Raw genomic sequence first — 18,407 nt, 5'->3', positions numbered from 1 at the left:
CTCAGGACCAGCAATCTGGACGGAGCCCCATGGGACAGAAGGACGCAGGGATCAGCACAGCCCGTGTCCACTGAGGGCAGTCTCGCAGTCCATGCCATCTGCCCTCCTGGGCTGGGCAGACAAATGTCACCACTTGGAGTCCTCCCCCCATGGTCACCTCATTTTCTTGCAAGAAGTAAGGCCGAGACCATGGTCTGGCCATTAGTGTCCGCCCACAGCACAGATCCCAGAGCCATAAAAGAGGGTTCCAGGGCCTGAGGGGCCAGGTGCGCTGGCGCAGGCAGTGCAGGATGAGGGTTGTGCCGATGGTGGCTCTCCTGGTGCTGGCCTTCGTGCCCAGGGCCCAGGCCATGTGGCTGGGAAGGCTGGACCCCAAGCAGGTAATGGCCTCCTGCTGGTGCTGGTCAGTCCTGGGGGTCCAGGCTGCTCCTTTGAGTGCCATGGGCTTCAGGGGACAGGCTGGGCATCAGGAGCCCCTGGGTCCTGGGGAGCATGCTGCAGCAGATACGTGGGCTCTCAGACACAGAGAAGATGCCCTGAGTGGGGAGGCTGGGCAGCCTTCGCCCCTCTCATGCTGTCCCCCTTCCAGCTTCTTGGCCCCTGGTACATCCTTGCTGTGGCCTCTCGGGAAAAGGGCTTTGCAGAGGGGAAGGCCATGAGGACCATCGAAGGGGTCGTGGTGACTCTGACCCCAGAGAACAAGTTGAAGATGCTGGCCTCTCGGAGTGGGTGAGCAGGGGAGGGGGTGCTCCTCCTTTTGGCCACTTGGGCCTCGTTGCAGGTGAGGCTTGAGGCTGGAGACTGCTCTGCATCTTCCTGCCCCTGCACAAAGGTCCGGTGGCCAAGTGGCCCTGGGTCCCCATACTGCTCCACACATCCCCCCTTCCCTATGAGCCACTAGCCCTCTGCCAGCCTTGGTGCCCTGGGTCCTGGTGGGCTGGCCTCTTGGTGGGTCCACCACCTGGGCCTCACGCTGGCGCAGAAGCTGATGACCTCGGCCAGCTGGGCCAGCTCGGTCAGTGAGAGAGGCCTCTTCCTGGTGTGAACAACCCTTCTGAGCAGACGATGGAAGTTAGGTGAACATCTAGACGGTGGGAGTCACTGGTTCTTTCAGAAAATAGACCCGCTAAGAGAGGGGTCATGGGGGCACTGTGTCAAGTGGCCTCCTGGGGTGTCAGGCTTAGGTGCTGCTGGCCTGAGGGGCGAGTGTGTGCATGTGGGCATTGCAAACCCACATGGTTGGTGGGAGGGTGGGAGGGGTGGTGCCTGGGGGTATGCTGATGGGGGACATGCAGCTGGGGGTCATGTGGAGAGGTATCACTTCCTTTTCCATGTTCCTTGGCTTGTAGCCACATCACCCCAAAGTCTGCTTTGGCTGTCACATGGTGTCTTCACTCTCTGGGTCCCTGTGTCCCTGTGTCCCTGTGTCCCTCTGTCTTTGTGTCCCTGTGTCCCTCTGTCCATGTGTCCCTGTGTCCCTCCATCTCTGTGTCCCTGAGTCTCTATGTCCATGTGTCTCTGTGTCCCTGTGTCCCCATGTCCCTATGTCTCTGGTCCCTGTCCCTGTGTCCCAGTGTCTCTGTGTCCCTGTGTCTGTGTCCCTGTGTCCCCGTGTCCCCGTGTCCCCGTGTCCCCGTGTCCCAGTGTCTCTGTGTCCCTGTGTCTCTCTGTCTCGCACCTTTTTTAGAACACCACTCAGCTGGGATTAGAACCCGCCCTACTCCAGCATGACCTCACGCTGACAATACCATCTAGGGACTCACAGAGACCCTCTAGGACAGAGTAGAACTTCCCATAGGGCTTCCAAGGCTGTAATCTTTATGGAAGCAGACTGCCACACATTTCTCCCATGGAGAAGCTGTGGGTTTGGACCACTGGCCTTTCAGTTAGCAGCTGAGCGTTAACCGCTGTGCCACCAGGGCTCCTTAATGACACCTGCAAAGATCCTATTTCCAAGGAAGTTTACATTCATGGTACTGGGGCTAAGACTTCCACATACCTTTGTTCGGGACACAGTTCACCTGTTACCCGCCCTCTCCTCTTTCATTTCTCCTCAGTTCCCCATTCAGAAGCTTTCCCCTGAAATCTCGCTGCAAACGCTAAGCATTGTTGTTCAGTGCAGATGAGCCTGGGGCCTGGCTTCCAGCACCCTATGGAACAGTGTGCTGTTGGGATCCACAGGGGTCTCACTGGCTAATTTTTGGCAGTAGATTGCCAGGCCTTTCTTCCGAGTCTGTCTTAGTCTGGAAGCTCTGCTGAAACCTGTCCACCATGGGTGACCCTGCTGATATTTGAAATACCCTTGACACAGCTCCCAGCAACACAGCAACACACAAGCCACCACAGTGACAGACAGATTGACAGAGGGGAGTGCTTCTTCACACAGGTCCTGGGTAATAGCTCCCTGGGGTGGGGGGAGAGGGAGCTGATTTGTACTTCGAAGGGGCCCTCTGGGCCAGCCAGCTCCCCAGACGGGTTCCAACTGGCCAAGAATGGGATTTCTGGGTAACGGGGGTAAGAGGAAAAACAGGACTCCTCTGAACTCCCTAGCCGGCAGGCCTCTGAGTAGCAGGACTCCGTCTCCCCTCGCCCAGGTCCTGGGTCTGATCCTGAGCTGACCACAGGCCCTTCCTCCTCCAGGCTGGACGGGTGCAGCCTGACCGCTGTGGAGTTGTGGAAGCAAAGTCCTGGATGGGTGTTTGAGAATCCCTGTAAGTGCAAGGCCAGGGCCTTCTCTGGGGCAGGCTGGCCCCCCAGCCCCCGGTCCCACAAGGTGTCCCCAGGCTCCCTGTTCGTAGGGCCAGTGCAGCAGTGAGTGGTGAGGTGGGGTGGGCTGCCTCCGCCCCGAGGAAGTTCAAGGACCTGACTTTGTAGAGGTTTGGTGCCTGTCCTGAGCATGTAGTGTCCCTGGGCAGGGTGCCTGGCTCCAAGCCACAAAGAACCAGGTTCCGGCCTCACCCCGGCACCCCTGGAGGCTGAGGTGTCTCCTCATCACCATGTGGAGGGCCAGGGCCCTGACGGGGGCTGCCTACTCCCCATGAGGACAGGCATTCACCAGTCTGTCTGTCTGTCCATACGCCACGGTCTGAGCAGCCACTGAGTGCTGGCCTGGGTGGGATCAGGGACCAGGGGACCGGTCCCGCCGGCGCTTTCGTTTGGCCGGGGGCCTCCTGAACTCCAGCCAAGCTGATGCCCACCCGCCGGGTGCACTTGGTTTCAGCCCTGGGTGTCCTGGAGTACAGAGTGCTGAGTACCAACTTCAAGGACTATGCCATTGTCTTCACCCAGCTGGAGTTTGGGGACGAGACCTTCAATACCGTGGAGCTGTACAGTGAGGAGCTGATGGGCAGGCTGAGGGGACCACCAGGGCCCAGCCCTGAGAGCCCACTTGTGCACTCCAGGCCCAGGACCCCACCCCAGAGGACAGGCACAAGGCCATGTCCTGTCGACTGAGCCATGCCAGCCCAGGCATCGAGAGTTCTGGGGACCCGAAGGGGCTCAGGAAGAGGGCTTGGAGGCACCATTCTGGGGTGTAGGGTCTCCTGGGCCTCTGGGCTCAGCTGCCTGCTGGAGTAGTCAGGGTTGGCTGGCTGAGGGGAGGAGCCTGGTACAGGTGCTGGCCTTGCTGCTGCTGGGGGGACTGCTCCCTCACTGTTTCCTTGCATAAAATTGCCAAGTGGGGCTTCCACTGTCCCTTCTTGTCCCTCTGGCCCCCTTCCCTTTTCTCGCTCACCTGGTTGAGGAGAAACGGGGGTGGGGGCAGGGCTCCAGTGCAGGTAGGGCCTTCGGGGCAGAGGGGGGCAGGCCTGGTTCACAGTCTCAGGGTCCCCCTGCTGGCTCTCAGTGAGGTTGCCCCCCCGCCACCCACAGGTCGGACTGAGGTGGCCAGCCTAGAGGCCACCAGCCTCTTCTCCAAGTGGAGCAGGAACCTGGGCTACCTGGCCCAGCAGCAGGCCAGGTTGCAGGAGGACCGTGAGTGCCTGGTGGCTGAAGGCGGGTCACCTGGGACACCCCTCAGGCCAAGGGCTGCATAGACATGGGCCAAGGGCTGCGTAGATGTGGGCCGAGGGTGGTGTAGACGTGAACCAAGGCCAGCTTTGCCTGTCTCGGGTCCCTCAGGCCCCTGTGAGTGTGGCAGGGCTGTGGGAGGTCTTCAACTGGTCATCCACCCATGCCCGAAGTGAGCTGTGGACCGAAGCCTGTCCCGGGGGCTGGGAGGCGCGGGGATCCAGCTGGTCCTCATAGCCTGTCTCTTCCTCTTCTAGTCACCTGTGCGCACAAGGTCCTGCAGGTAAGCCACGTCCTGGGGGTCGGCCCCAGGCCCCAGTGAGGCAGAACGAACCACCTATGACTGGGTCCAGTGTGTGGCTGTGGGCTGGGGGTTGAGCCCGGGTGCTCTGATGCTCCTCTTGGCTTGCAGTGAGTGACGTGGCCACCCCCACAGTGTCCTCAATATGGCCGAAGAGGCCGGCCAGTGTGCTGGGCGCTGGGCTGGCTGCTCCCACAGACTCTCTCACCGGATCAGAATAAAGTGATTCCAAACCCTCACCGAGGCCTTTCCACTGTGCGTCAGGCAGGGCCCAGGTCAAACACATGTGAAAGGCAGACAGGTGTCTGACATGGTGCCCCCTCCTGGGACTCTGGTCACCTCCAGTGAGGAGGATGGGAGGGGTCACTGGGGGCAGGACCTCAGGCCCCGTGAGGTCAGCATCACAGCAGTTGCGGGAGAGGGTGCCTCACCTGAACACTTGTCCTGATCCCTGTGGTCTGGGGACGCCTGCACTCAGGCCTGGCTGGGGGTGGCTGGCTGGGCCAGGAGAGCAGAGCAGCAGCCTGATGTGGGTGGTAGTCAACCTGGTGGGAGGAAGGCCTCATGGGGGGAAGGTCGTATGGAACAGGATGTGCATGGTTTGGGCTCTGGGCTGAGAAAGCTGGCACCACAGTGTCCAGGGATTGCCCAGGGCTTGAGGGCAGCAGGTCGGTTTTCATCCAGCCAGGTGGGGCTGAGAGGGCACTCCCAACTTGCCAAGACCTGGCTTTCTCTCTGTGGGGGGTTCTTGCTGCTGCAGTACTGGCAGTCTTGGTGGGTGGGGCACCCTGCTTGGGTTGCCATTCCTTTCTCCTGCCTGGCCCTCTGTTCTGGCGGGACCCCCAGCCCAAGTCTTGGGAGCTGCTCAGGCTTGGGCGAAGGTGGGCTCAAAGCAGTGGAGGTGTTGCTCAAGGTGAGGTGAGGTGTGATGGGCAGGTGGGCGCCTTGCTCCTCGAGGCTGGGCATGAACACTGTGCCCACACGTGTGCACACACACACAACGTGTGCACACACACACAACACATGCACACACATACACAGTGCATACACACTCATGTGCACACACTCCCATGAACACGTGTGTACACAATGCAGGGCTCACATGCACACACACACACATGCACACACTTGCACACACCTCCAGCCTGGGCCCCACGCACCAGGGGCTGGAGGGAAGGAGAAATGGGGAGTTAAAGAGAAAAAAGATGAATCGTTGCCCCCACCCGCTGCATGCACGCACACACTGGTTGGTGCTCGATAGGGCGAGTGCGGCACAGCAGTGTGAACGTGCTAAACGCACTGGGTCATGCACGTTAAAGTGGTGAAAATGGCAAATATTATGTCATGTGTATTTTACCACAACGGAAGAAAGCTTTTATTGAGCACCTACTGTGTACCAGCCGGTAGCAGGTGGTTTCCCACGCTCTCAGTACCCTGAGGGCCCTGGTGTATGGGTGAAGAGCCAAGGCTCAGACAGGTCATGTCCAGGTCATGTCTGCCTCCTTTTGGAAGTCTCTAGAACGGGAAGCTGCCTGGGGAGGATGGGTTTGCAGGGGGAGGGGAGCACGGGGGTGGAGGCTTGGGTTCCTGAGCCTCTGAGACTGCGGGGAGTGCGGTGTGGCATCTAAAATGCAATGGGTCTTCAGGGTCCTCCTGAGAGCCAGGGCCAGGCCCCCAGAGGGGAGCATGGAGAGCTGAGGGTAAGTCCTGGCCATTCTCCGTCCTCGGCCCCCAGGGAGACCGGCTCCCAGACGGGAACATGCGGAGCTGAGGGTGTGTCCTGGCTGTTCTCCGCCCTTGGTCCATGGCCCCCAGAGAGGTGAGGACAGTCCCACCTGCCTCCCCATCCTTCCTGCCCCACCTCAGCTAGGCTGCAGCTCCAGGACTGGCTGGAATCCACAGTGGGCAGAGCTGGGCTGGCCCTGGCAGGGCCAGGGGGTTTAAATGCAGTGTGTGGCCTATTGGGACCATGCCTGCTGGAGGTAGGAGAGGATGAAGCCAGGGCTGCTATCCTTGTTCCTGGTCCTGGTGCTGGCCATCACGTCCCGGCCACAAGAGCAGCTCCCCAAGGAGTCCTACAATCTCAACTGGAATAAGGTAGCCCTCACACCCCAGTCCCCAAGTGAAGTGGGGGAGTGAACAGGAGGTAGGGTCACCCAGAAACAGCCCACACCCCGGTCAGCAGTGGAAGTCTGAAGGGGACTAAGGGGCTGGGCCCAATGTGGTCGTCTGGCCTCTCCACCCAAAGCCGTGGCTCTGGGAGCCCCCTGTCAGGTGGGGATGTGGTGCACTGTCTTACCCTCTTCAGGGCCTGGTCGTGGCTGCAAAACTCAACCCCGAGTCACGGCTGCTAAGCTGAAGCCCTGGGGGTGCAGGGACGGGGCCATGGAGCCCCAAGGAGGGACGGGGCCGTGGCTTCGAGTTGCTGGAGCAGGGAAGGCAGAGCAAGCAGGGCCCGTTCTAGGATAATGAGGACAGGCTGACTGGGCACAGGGTTCCGTGGGGGTGGACACGGGCCACCGGCCAAGACGAGGTTGACCAAATGGGGGAGTGGAGCTGGCCAGGTATGGTGGTGCCTGGGGTGTGGGGGCACACAGGAGGAACAGATGAGGAGCAGAGGCAGGCTGGAAAGGAGGGGACAGGGCAGCCCTTTGTCCGGGGGGCCCTAGAGGGAGGGGCCTGGGACTCAAGGGGGGGTGGTGGTGGGGCCTCAGACCTATCACCGCCTGTGGTCCTTGCCTCACTGCTGGGCCCCTGACCAGCTGGACATCTGCCTCTCCACAAGCAACCTGAGCAGGGGGGCTGGGGCTGGGCTGACCTGCTGTGCTGGGACTAGGCTGTGCTGGTTGGTTCTTCACCCCAGCTGGGAGCCATTGGGGGTGGGTGGTGGAGGAGTGGCAACCACCCCGTTGTTCCCATCCAGTTTTCAGGCTTCTGGTATATTCTCGCCATTGCCACTGACGCCAAGGGCTTCTTGCCGGGCAGAGACAAAAGGAAGCTGGGGGCGTCCCTGGTGGAGGTTCACAAGGCAGGCCAGCTGAAGGTGGTCATTGTCTTTAGTCGGTAAGTAGACCGTGGTGGGGCAGGCCCAGCTGGCCCTTACAGACCCACCTGCAGACACAGCTTGCTGCAAATAGTCAGGGGCATCTTCCTTTCCAGGGGTAAAAGCTGGTCCCCCCCGCCCCACCCCACGGGGCTCCTGGTTGGAGGGGAAAGGAGCTAGGGTGGTGGGGGGAGGCAGGCCTGTGGGCTCAGTCTGAAAATTTCACAGGGATTGCCTGTCCCCCTGCCTGCCCCGGCCTGAAATTCTGAGGGCTTCTTTGGGACAAATCGCAGTGGCGAGTGCCCACTTGGCAGCATAACCACTTGCAGGGAGCAGGTGTTTGGAGGTTCCCTGAACTGTGGGCAGGCCCTGGTCCAGCATGGGGAAACCCCACCAGCAGAGCATTAAACTGAGACAATGTGGGGGTGAGTGATGTCCAAATGGCTGCCACGGCCCTCCCAAACCTGCCCCCACCAGGTCCCAGGGGCTGAGGGGCAGACCCAGTGAAGGTGGTTTCCCATTAGGGTGTTCACAGCTGCTGCCTCCTCCCCAGGTCCCAGGGGTGCCAGTCCCACACAGTCATCCTGAGGAAGGACAACAAGAAGGCTGTATTCAGGAATACCTGTGAGTATGGCGGCTCAGGGTCTGCAGAGAGTGGGCAGGCTGCAGAGGGCACAGAGGATTGGGCAGTCTGCAGAGGGCACAGAGGAGTGGGAAGGCTGCAGAGGACACACAGGAGGAGAGGGCAGGCTGCAGAGGGCACAGAGGAGGCGTGGGCAGGCTGCAGAGGGCACAGAGGAGGAGTGGGCGGGCTACCGAGGGCACAGAGGAGAGGACAGGCTGCAGAGGGCACGGAGGAGTAGGCAGGCTGCAGAGAGCACAGAGGAGTGGGCAGGCTGCAGAGGGCACAGAGGAGAGGGCAGGCTACAGAGGGCACAGAGGAGTGGGCAGGCTGCAGAGGGCACAGAGGAGAGGGTAGGCTACAGAGGGCACAGAGGAGAGGGCAGGCTGCAGAGGGCACAGAGGAGGAGTGGGCGGGCTACAGAGGGCACAGAGGAGAGGACAGGCTGCAGAGGGCACGGAGGAGTAGGCAGGCTGCAGAGAGCACAGAGGAGGAGTGGGCGGGCTACAGAGGGCACAGAGGAGAGGACAGGCTGCAGAGGGCACAGAGGAGGAGAGGGCAGGCTACAGAGGGCACAGTGGAGAGGACAGGCTACAGAGGGCACAGAGGAGTGGGCAGGCTGCAGAGGGCACAGAGGAGGACAGGGCAGACTGCAGAGGGCACAGAGGAGGAGAGGGCAGGCTACAGAGGGCACAGTGGAGAGGACAGGCTGCAGAGGGCACAGAGGAGGACAGGGCAGACTGCAGAGGGCACAGAGGAGTGGGCAGACCCCTCAGGTTCATGGCCCACGAGGACCTGGATGAGACACACCTGACCAAACATCCCAGCTACCTCTCTGCTCCTGAGAAAGCATGGCAGGTGGGACAAGCACCCTGGGACCAAGGTCAGGCTGGCCTTTGTCCCAGGCCTGGTCCTCCTGGAGCAGATGTCCCCATGGGCCTTGGAGGGGGAGGTTGAGGGTCAGACACGCCAGCCCCTGAGGCGCCTGCGCTGGGCTCAGGCAGGGCTTCCCGCTGGCGCACAGGAGCAGCAGGAGCAGGCACGGCCTGGGGCCTTCTGCATCTCTTCTCTTCCAGTGAGAGGGATCAAAGCCTTCCGCGTGCTGTCCACCGACTACAGCTACGGCGTGGTCTATGTGCGGCTGGGTCGGGCCGGCCGGGAATACAAGAGCCTGCTGCTCTTCAGTGAGTGACTGGCAGCTTCTCGGGGTGGCAGGAGCCACAGGAGCGTGTCCTTGGCCCCTGCGTGTGGAGGTGCCATGAAGGATGAGGGTGCAGGGGGACAGGAGGTCAGCCAGGCCCAGAGGGTCAGGGCTTTGGCCACCCCCGGGGTGAGGCCAGCGGGTAGAGGGGAAATAGGAGGTGAGCTCGGACACAGGCAGGTGGTGAGGTGGGCGGAGAGTTCCAGACGTTACCGGTGGGTGGTCAGGGAGGGGAGAACTGGGAATTGAGGTCACAGAGGCGGGTCCAGTACATGTCTGCGGAGGGGTAAGTGAGGTGGAGGAGGCATTGCAGAGGGCAGGCCTGGAAAGGGAGAGGTCAGGGAGATGGGCCATGCCCGTGGACAGGGGGCTGCCAGGGTAATGCAGGGTTAGGAGGCAGGGGGTGGGGGGGCAGAGGGCAGGGGTTGGGGGAAGGATGCAGGGGGCAGGGACAGGATGCAGGGGTCAGGGGCAGGGATCAGGGGCATGGTGCAGGGTACAGGGTGTAAGGTTGCAGGGGTCAGGGGCAGGGGTCGGGGGCAGGGCAGGGGTCAGGGGCAGGATGCAGTGGTTGGGTAGGGTGTAGGGGTCAGGGCAGGGGTCAAGGGCAGGGTGCAGGGGTCAGAGGCAGGGTGCAGGGGTCAGGGTCAGGGTGCAGGGGTCAGGGCAGTGTTCAGGGGCAGTGGGGCAGGTATCAGTGGTCAGGGTCAGGGTGCCGGGGGTGAGGGTGCAGGGCACAGGGCAGGGTGAAGAGGGCAGGGTTAAGGGGGGCAGGGGGCAGGGGGCAGGGGAGCTCTAGTGGGCAAAGAGGGCTGCCCAGTGGTCAGGGACACCTATCCTCCTGGAAACATGGAGCAGAGGTGGCCCTCCAGGGCAGCACTTCCCTTGGCAGAAACGCTTTGCTTCTTCATCCACCAAGCTCAGGGACATTTTGGTGGCTGTGGGGTGGGAATCAGCCTCAATGCCCAAATCATGCTCTGAGGAGGCGACACAACCCCGACTCCAGGCCGGCAGACCATGTCAAGCTTCCTGAAGATCAAAGAATTCGTGGACACAGCTGAGGTCCTGGAGCTCCTGGAAAATGCAACTTTCCTTCCAAAAGACGGTACCATGCGACTACTCCTGCCCACCTGCCCGCCCTGTCAGAGCATTGATTTACGTGGGGGAGGGAAGGAAGAGGCCCCATCTTGCCACACGTCGGTATTGAAAGCCATCGTGAACATGGGCTGGGCGTCCTTTCCATTCCCTCCTCCCAGCCTTCGCTCAGCGTCAGGGCCAGCTGTGCCCTGGAGCCTGCAAAGAGCACGAGGCATAGCCCCCCATTCTCTCAGGGTCCCTAAGCAGGTGACATGTGGCCATGGCGGAGGGCTGGGGCTGCAGGGCACGGCCCGGCACACTTGCTCCCGGTGGCCCCTCAGTGTCTTTCTCCTCCGCAGCCTCCTGTGCGAACACCATTCTGCCGTGAACACAGCGCCTTCTGCCCTTTCCTGTGGGACTCCACTTGGGGTCCCCCAGCTCTGGAGTGGGGCTCCAGAGCAGTCCTCAAGCTACCGCTCACAAGAGGGACTTGGAGACTTCTGGCCATCACTGGGGTGGAACCCAGGGCCAAGGCTCTCATCCCCAGTGGGATTCTTGGTTACCACAGAGAGTTGAGACCCAGATGGTCCCCTCCTCCTGAGCCCTCTGACCCTCATCCGCCATCAAATAGATCTCGGGCTTTTGCCACCTGCCCTCTCTGCTCCTTGTCACTGGAGTCCCATGGGAAAAATGGTGCCAGGTCTCCCTACTCTGGGGCAGGCGTGTTCCTTGAAGCTTGTGGCTTGGGTGTTGCTCCCAGTCTGTTCTCTGCGGCTCCTTACTGTCGCCTAAGAAATCCTTCCTTTTGTACCTGTCTGCTTTGTAATTATTAATTAATGTTATAATTTGAGAAGTGTGAGTATCCTGTTTGCCAACCCTCTTACTCAATGGTTTTAGCATCCAATGGTGCTTCTTGTCTGAATAAGTTTTTACTATGGTAGTTAAAAATGGTGATTTAAAAAAATTGTATTCCTTCTTCTACATTTATAGGATTGGCCTTTGTCCTGGATTCAGTTCTGTCTCCCCGAAATATGTATCAACTTGGTTAGGCCATGAGTCCCAATCCTCCATTTTGAGATTGTAATTTTTATGTTAAATAGGATTAGTGTAGGATTGTAACACCCTTACTCAGGGCACATCACTGATCCAATGTAAAGGGAGTTGCCCTCAGGTGTGGCCTCCACCACGTTTTATCTTACAAGTGATAAAAGGAAAGGGAAGCAAGGAGAGAGTGGGACCTATACCGCCAAGAAAGAAGCACCAGGAGCAGAGCGTGTCCTTTGGACCTGGGGTTTCTGCCCAGAGAAGCTCCAAGTCCAGGGTAAGATAGATGAGAAGAATCTTCCTCCTGAGCCAACAAAGTTTTTCCTAGAGCTGATGCCCTGAATTCAGACTTCTAGCCTCCTAGACTGTGAGAAGTAAATTTCTCTTTACTAAAGCCATCCACTTGTGGCATTTCTGTTATAACAGCTCTAGGTGACTTAGATGGCCTTCTGTTACCAAGAAGAGCTTTCCTTCTCCCCTCCGACCCCTTTAATTAATTATTATTTTGGTGTCATAGTGGACTGGTGAATACCCTTAAAATTATTTTGTAATATTATAGACTAACTGGGCTCTACTTTGTTCAAAATGCACTAGATGGCAGTGGGTTTGGTTTTGGTTTATTTTATTTTATTTTTATAACAAAATTCCCATCATTATTTTTATTCTCCAGTTGTTCTAAAGTTGTCCCGTATATTTAGTATGCTACTTCTGTGAAATAAAGGCAACACACACACACACCCATATGTACAATTTGCAAAAAGATACATAGGAAGGACAGAGACGTGGCTTGGTTACCTACAGGCGTCCGTGGGAACACAGTAAGCGGTGTGGAGAAAAAAGCTCTTCGGAGCATAACTTGTTTCTTTTACTTAACAACGTTTCCTAAAAATAGCTGGGTATCAGTTACTAGTGACAGTTCTCCTTTTTAATGCCTGCATAGTACTCCATGACAACTGCGCCACCATTCGTTCAGCCAGTGAAAACCGGTTGCTGTCTGGAGTCATTGCCACCTCATGGCAACCCCATGTGTCAGAGAGGAACCGTGCTCCTCCGTAGGGTTTTCAGTGGCTGATTTTTTGGAAGTAGATCACCAGGCCTTTCCTCCAAGGTACCTCTGGGTGGACTCGAGCCTCCAACCTTTTGGTCAGCAGCTGAGCCTGTGAACCTTTGGTGCCACCTAGGGAATCCTCAGCCAATGAAGAGGCTTCTAACTTGGGAGGATTTACCTTCCTCTTCCCAGCTGGTCTGGTATCCCTGGAAGAGGGGCCTGCAACATGTTGGAAGCTGGTGTTTCCGAAGAGCAGGGGGAGGACTCACCAGAAATGCCAACCCAGCCCAGGCTGGGTGGTGGTGGTAGGGACAGAGCACCTTGGCACCCAGGGATTGGTGGGGCTGATGCAACAGTCTGCGTTTCTACGAAACAGATAGTTCCGATCGGGCATCCACCTGGCCTCGCCTCCCCACAACCCCTCAGCAATCCGCCTTCAGAAGGCAAGGGAAGACCCCAGAATGGCCTCTGCTCCGTCACCTGAGGGGCCACTCGGAAGTGGGATGGGCTGTGCCTTGGAGGTCCCCATTGACTGGGAGAGGTGGTCAGGATGGTTCCCAAGGGGAAGGGAGAGACAGTCCTGCCGTACTGTCCTGGAGCCTGAGATGGAGACTCTGGGGGACAGGTCTGACCACCCCTGCCCACAGCATTGCCTGAGGACTCTCAGCTGTCCTGGGGCCTTCCACACCTTCCACTTTACCCTGGTCTTTCTGCCTCAATGATGACTGTGGTGGAGAGAGTAGGATGTCTACGTCATGGTCCCCGGAACCTGTGACTGTGTCACCTCATGGCGAAGGGGACCTTGCTGACGTGATTGAGTCAAGGACCCTGAGATGGGGAGATTATTCTGGATTATCTGGATGGGCCTGACCTGATCACATGAGTCCTTAAGAGCGGAAACTCTTTCCTGGCTGTGGTCACTGCTGGCTTTGAACATGGAAGAGGGGACCAGGAGCCAAGGAATGTGGGTGGCCTCTGGAAGCTGGAGCCTGAGGAAGGAACCAGCCCTATCGGCACCTTGATTTTAGCGCTGAAAGACCCATCTCGGGCTTCTGGCCTCCAGAACTGTGAGAGAAAACTGTGCTGTTCTAAGCTGCTCATTTGTGACAATTTGTTACAGCAGCAGCAGACAGCTCATACAGAGCACTTCCCACAGGGAGCTGGGCTGGCCTGACTGGACGCGAGACCCCTTTCTCTGCGTTGGGACCCAGTTCTGGCCTTTCCAGGAACTTGGGTTTCCCCATCTGAGCCCTTCAGCCCTTTAGCTGCTCCTATTTATTGCTCACTAAGTTTGCAGCCCTGGTCTGGCTTGCTCTGTGTGGGTCCTGGGCAGACGCTGGGGGTGTCGGGATCTACTTTTCTGTGTCTGGGGTGTGTGGCTTCATCTCCACCAGCCCAGCCCCAGTAACAGGCCCAGGTATGCCTATCTGGGCAGGGAGCCCCACCTGTGGCTGTGGCTGTGGCTGTGCCAGTGATGGGGTCCCTGGCTATGTGCCTGCTGATGTAAACAAACCTCCACCACCAACCGTCCGTGTGTGTCCTGGGGGCCATAACAAAGCCCCACACACTGGGGGCTGAAAACAGCAGATGTTTCTTCTCTTACAGCTCTGGAGGCCAGTGTCCGAAAGCAAGGTGTAAGCAGGGCCATGCTGTCTCTGAAGGCTCTAGGGGGGAATCCTTCTCGTCTCTTCCAGTTTCTGGTGGCCAGGTGTTCCTTGGCTTGTGGCTGCATCACTCCAGTCTCTGCCTCTTTCTTCACGTGGCGTTTTCCCTCTGTCTGTCTGTGTCTCCAAATCTCTCTCTTCTTATATGGACACCAGCCATATGGGATTAGGGCCCAGCTTACTCCAGTATGACCTCATGTTAACTTAACTCATTACATCTGCAAAGACCCTATTTCCAAATAAGGTCGCCTTCACAGGTATCAGGGTTAGGACTTCAGTCTATCTTTATGGAAGACACAATTCAACCCACAACAGGAGCCTTGCTTCTTGTCTTTAAAAAAAATCCTACCACTTTCGTGGAGTGGAGGAACACCCTTCCCCCAGGTGAGGAAAATCTCAGTGCCCCTTAAGTCAAGCTCTTCAGAGTGACTCTGCCGCCCACATCATGCCTGCACCTGAGTGCTTTGGCCCACCTTCCTCCCGATCCTCTCAGCACGAATCCCGAAACTCTTGGAGCACCTCAGTCTGCTCTCTCCTTCCTTCCCCAGAAGGCTGGGCCCCTCTAAGGGACAAGGAACCCTGGGGGTGCAGAGGCTGGCTTTGGGTGCATGCGAGTTCGGCAACACTCCCAGCAGGCCCAACTGGATCCAGGTGTCTATTCTGTACCTGAACCTGTCCTCTGACTTCACAATGTGATCAGAGCAGAATGAGGCCTTTCCACCCTTCTGCACACCCATTCCTAATCTTTAGACCCTTCACAAGGAAGTCTTTAGTGTTGGACTTCCTTGTTTGGACTAAGATGTCCTTGGATTTTCTCCAAGAATATCTTCCAGTGTGAAGGTTAGATTTGCCCACATCTTTACCTGAAGGACATTCGTTGGCACCTTCTACTCCTTCCCTAGGGCTGTGGTTTTCCCTTCCACGATGCCAACCAATGAGGTAATTCCCGCACTTTCAAATCCATAGGAAGTTTGCTTGAAGCCAGCACCCTGGAGGTGGGGTGGGAGGTTGGGACGAATGGGGCAGGGGTTGTGAACTCTTGGTTGTTGTTGTTGTTAGTTGGTGTTGAGTGAATGCCGGCTCATGGCAGGCCCGTCTGTCACAGAGTAGAACGGCTCCATAGGGTTTTCTTGGCTGCAGTCTTCTTCATGGAAGCAGATCTCCAGGCCTTTTCTCCAACCTTGGTGATGATTTGTGAAACTGTGTTCCCAAAAAGGGAGTCAGAAACAGGGACGGGAAGCCCTGCAGGTCTGAATTTTATTTGTTGCCTTAATGCAACAGCTCCAGTTGTCGTCAAGCTGACTCTGCTCGTGGTGACCCGTGTGCAGGACTGTGCTCCACAGCCTTCTCAGTGCCTGATTTTTTAGAAGTAGATCACCAGGACCCCACGTATCTGTCAGTTTGTCATACTGTAGGGGCTTGCGTGTAGCTGTGATGCTGGAAGCTATGCCACCGGTATTCAGATACCAGCAGGGTCACCCATGGAGGACAGGTTTCAGCTGAGCTTCCAGACTAAGACAGACTAGGAAGAAGGACCCAGCAGTCTACTTCTGAAAAGCATTAGCCAGTGAAAACCTTATGAATAGCAGCGGAACATTGTCTGATATAGTCCTGGAAGATGGGCCCCCCAGGTTGGAAGGCACTCAAAAGATGACTGGGGAAGAGCTGCCTCCTCAAAGTAGAGTCGACCTTAATGATGTGGATGGAGTAAAGCTTTCAGGGCCTTCATTTGCTGATGTGGCACGACTCAAAATGAGAAGAAACAGCTGCAAACATCCATTAATAATCAGAACCTGGAATGTACAAAGTATGAATCTAGGAAAATTGGAAATCATCAAAATTGAAATTGAACTCATAAACATCAATATCCTAGGCATTAGTGAGCTGAAATGGACTGGTACTGGCCATTTTGAATCAGACAATCCTATAGTCTACTATGCTGGGAATGACAACTTGAAGAGGAATGGTGTTGCATTCATCGTCAAAAAGAACGTTTCAAGATCTATCCTGAAGCACAACACTGTCAGTGATAGGATAATATCTGTACTTCTACAAGGAAGACCAGTTAATACAACTATTAGTCAAATTTAGGCACCAACCACTAGGGCCAAAGATGAAGAAATAGAAGATTTTTATCAGCTGCTGCAGTCTGAAATTGATCGAACATGCAATCAAGATGCATTGATAATTACTGGTGATTGGAATGCAAAAGCAGGAAACAAAGAAGAAGGATCAGTAGTTGGAAAATATGGTCTTGGTGATAGAAATAATGCCAGAGATCGAATGATAGAATTTTGCAAGACCAACGACTTCTTCATTGCAAATACCTCTTTCACCAACATAAACGGCGAATATACACATGGACCTCGCCAGATGGAACACACAGAAATCAAATTGACTACACCTGTGGAGATGATGGAAAACCTCAATATCACCAGTCAGAAAAGGGCCAGGGGCCGACTGTGGAACAGACCATCAATTGCTCATATGCAAGTTCAAGTTGAAACTGAAGAAAATTGGAGCAAGTCCACGAGAGCCAAAATATGACCTTCAGTATATCCCACCTGATCTCTAAAGACCATCTGAAGAATAGATTTGATGCATTGAACACTAGTGACTGAAGACCAGATGAGATGTGGGATGTCATCAAGGACATTATCCATGAAGAAAGCAAGAGGTCACTGAAAAGACAGGAAAGAAAGAAAAGACCAAGATGGATGTCAGAGGAGACTCTGAGCTTGCTCTGGAACGTCAAGCAGCTAAAGCAAAAGGAAGAATTGATGAAGTAAGAGAACTGAACAGAAGATTTCAAAGGGCAGCTCGAGAAGACAAAGTAAAGTATTATAATGACATGTGCAAAGAGCTGGAGATAGAAACCAAAAGGGAAGAACATGCTTGGCGTTTCTCAAGGTGAAAGAACTGAAGAAAAAATTCAAGCCTCGAGTTGCAATAGTGAAGGATTCCATGGGGAAAATATTAAACGATGCAGGAAGCATCAAAAGAAGATGGAAGGAATACACAGAGTCATTATACCAAAAAGAATTAGTCAATATTCAACCATTTCAAGAGGTGGCATATGATCAGAAACCGATGGTACTGAAGGAAGAAGTCCAAGCTGCTCTGAAGGCATTGGCGAAAAACAAGGCTCCAGGAATTGATGGAATATCAACTGAGATGTTTCAACAAACAGAAGCAGTGCTGGAGGTGCTCACTCGTCTATGCCAAGAAATATGGACGACAGCTTCCTGGCCAACTGACTGGAAGAAAAAATCCATATTTATGCGTATTCCCAAGAAAGGTGATCCACCCGAATGTGAAAATTATAGAACAATGTCATTAATATCACACGCAAGCAAAATTTTGCTGAAGATCATTCAAAAAAGGCTGCAGCAGTATATCAACAGGGAACTGCCGGAAATTCAGGCCGGTTTCAGAAGAGGACGTGGAACCAGGGACATCATTGCTGATGTCAGATGGATTCTGGATGAAAGCAGAGACTACCAGAAGGATGTTTACCTGTGTTTTATTGACTATGCTAAGGCATTTGACTGTGTGGACCATAACAAACTATGGATTATATTGCAGAGAATAGGAATTCTGGGACACTTAATTGTGCTCATGAGGAACCTTTACATAGATCAAGAGGCAGTTGTTCAGACAGAACAAGGGGATACTGATTGGTTTAAAGTCAGGAAAGGTGTGCATCAGGGTTGTATTCTTTCACCATACCTATTCAATCTGTATGCTGAGCAAATAATCCGAGAAGCTGGACTATATGAAGAAGAACGGGGCATTGGGATTGGAGGAAGACTCATTAACAACCTGCATTATGCAGATGACACAACCTTGGTTGCTGAAAGTGAAGAGGACTTGAAGCACTTACTAATGAAGATGAAAGAACACAGCCTTCGGTATGGATTGCACCTCAACATAAAGAAAACAAAAATCCTCACAACTGGACCAATGAGCAACATCATGATAAACGGAGAAAAGACTGAAGTTGTCAAGGATTTCATTTTACTTGGATCCACAATCAACAGCCATGGAAGCAGCAGTCAAGAAATCAAAAGACGCATTGCATTGGGTAAATCTCCTGCAAAAGACCTCTTTAAAGTGTTGAAGAGCAAAGATGTCACCTTGAAGACTAAGGTGCGCCTGACCCAAGCCATGGTTATTTTCAATCACATCATATGCATCTGAAAGCTAGACAATGAATAAGGAAGACGGAAGAAGAGTTGATGCCTTTGAATTGTGGTGTTGGTGAAGAATATTGAATATACCATCGACTGCCAAGAGAACGAACAAATCTGTCTTGGAAGAAGTACGGCCAGAATGCTCCTTAGAGGCAAGGATGGCGAAACTGCGTCTTACATACTTTGGACGTGTTGCCAGGAGGCAT

The 18,407-nt window shown here is 55.4% G+C and overlaps 2 protein-coding genes across 2 annotated transcripts; both read left to right on the top strand.

Moving 5' to 3' along the window:
* The first annotated feature begins 290 nt into the window (after positions 1-290).
* Positions 291-6,080, top strand: LOC126083126 (epididymal-specific lipocalin-6-like). The gene is made up of 7 exons (XM_049896516.1): positions 291-380; positions 590-729; positions 2,641-2,711; positions 3,221-3,331; positions 3,871-3,972; positions 4,266-4,291; positions 6,045-6,080. Exons 1-7 carry the CDS (start codon positions 291-293, stop codon positions 6,078-6,080), a joined length of 576 nt encoding a protein of 191 aa, XP_049752473.1.
* Positions 6,081-6,301: 221 nt separating this feature from the next.
* Positions 6,302-10,640, top strand: LOC126083289 (epididymal-specific lipocalin-10-like). Its single transcript, XM_049896821.1, has 6 exons — positions 6,302-6,406; positions 7,233-7,372; positions 7,906-7,976; positions 9,051-9,158; positions 10,182-10,280; positions 10,612-10,640. Exons 1-6 carry the CDS (start codon positions 6,302-6,304, stop codon positions 10,638-10,640), a joined length of 552 nt encoding a protein of 183 aa, XP_049752778.1.
* Positions 10,641-18,407: the final 7,767 nt, after the last annotated feature.

This window comes from Elephas maximus, chromosome 9, assembly GCF_024166365.1.
Source record: "Elephas maximus indicus isolate mEleMax1 chromosome 9, mEleMax1 primary haplotype, whole genome shotgun sequence".
NCBI classification, from domain to species: Eukaryota; Metazoa; Chordata; class Mammalia; order Proboscidea; family Elephantidae; genus Elephas; species Elephas maximus.
The sequence above is the reverse complement of the archived record's forward strand: the minus strand, read 5'-3'. Positions and strand labels throughout refer to the sequence as shown.

Excerpts from the sequence above, each read along its gene's own strand:
- LOC126083126 (XM_049896516.1), top strand. The coding sequence starts at position 291 with ATGAGGGTTGTGCCGATGGTGGCTCTCCTGGTGCTGGCCTTCGTGCCC. Across the intron at positions 381-589 it reads GAAGGCTGGACCCCAAGCAG|CTTCTTGGCCCCTGGTACAT; the intron begins GTAATGGCCTCC and ends TCCCCCTTCCAG. Across the intron at positions 3,973-4,265 it reads GGCCAGGTTGCAGGAGGACC|TCACCTGTGCGCACAAGGTC; the intron begins GTGAGTGCCTGG and ends TTCCTCTTCTAG.
- LOC126083289 (XM_049896821.1), top strand. The coding sequence starts at position 6,302 with ATGAAGCCAGGGCTGCTATCCTTGTTCCTGGTCCTGGTGCTGGCCATC. Across the intron at positions 7,373-7,905 it reads GTGGTCATTGTCTTTAGTCG|GTCCCAGGGGTGCCAGTCCC; the intron begins GTAAGTAGACCG and ends CCTCCTCCCCAG. Across the intron at positions 10,281-10,611 it reads AACTTTCCTTCCAAAAGACG|CCTCCTGTGCGAACACCATT; the intron begins GTACCATGCGAC and ends TCTCCTCCGCAG.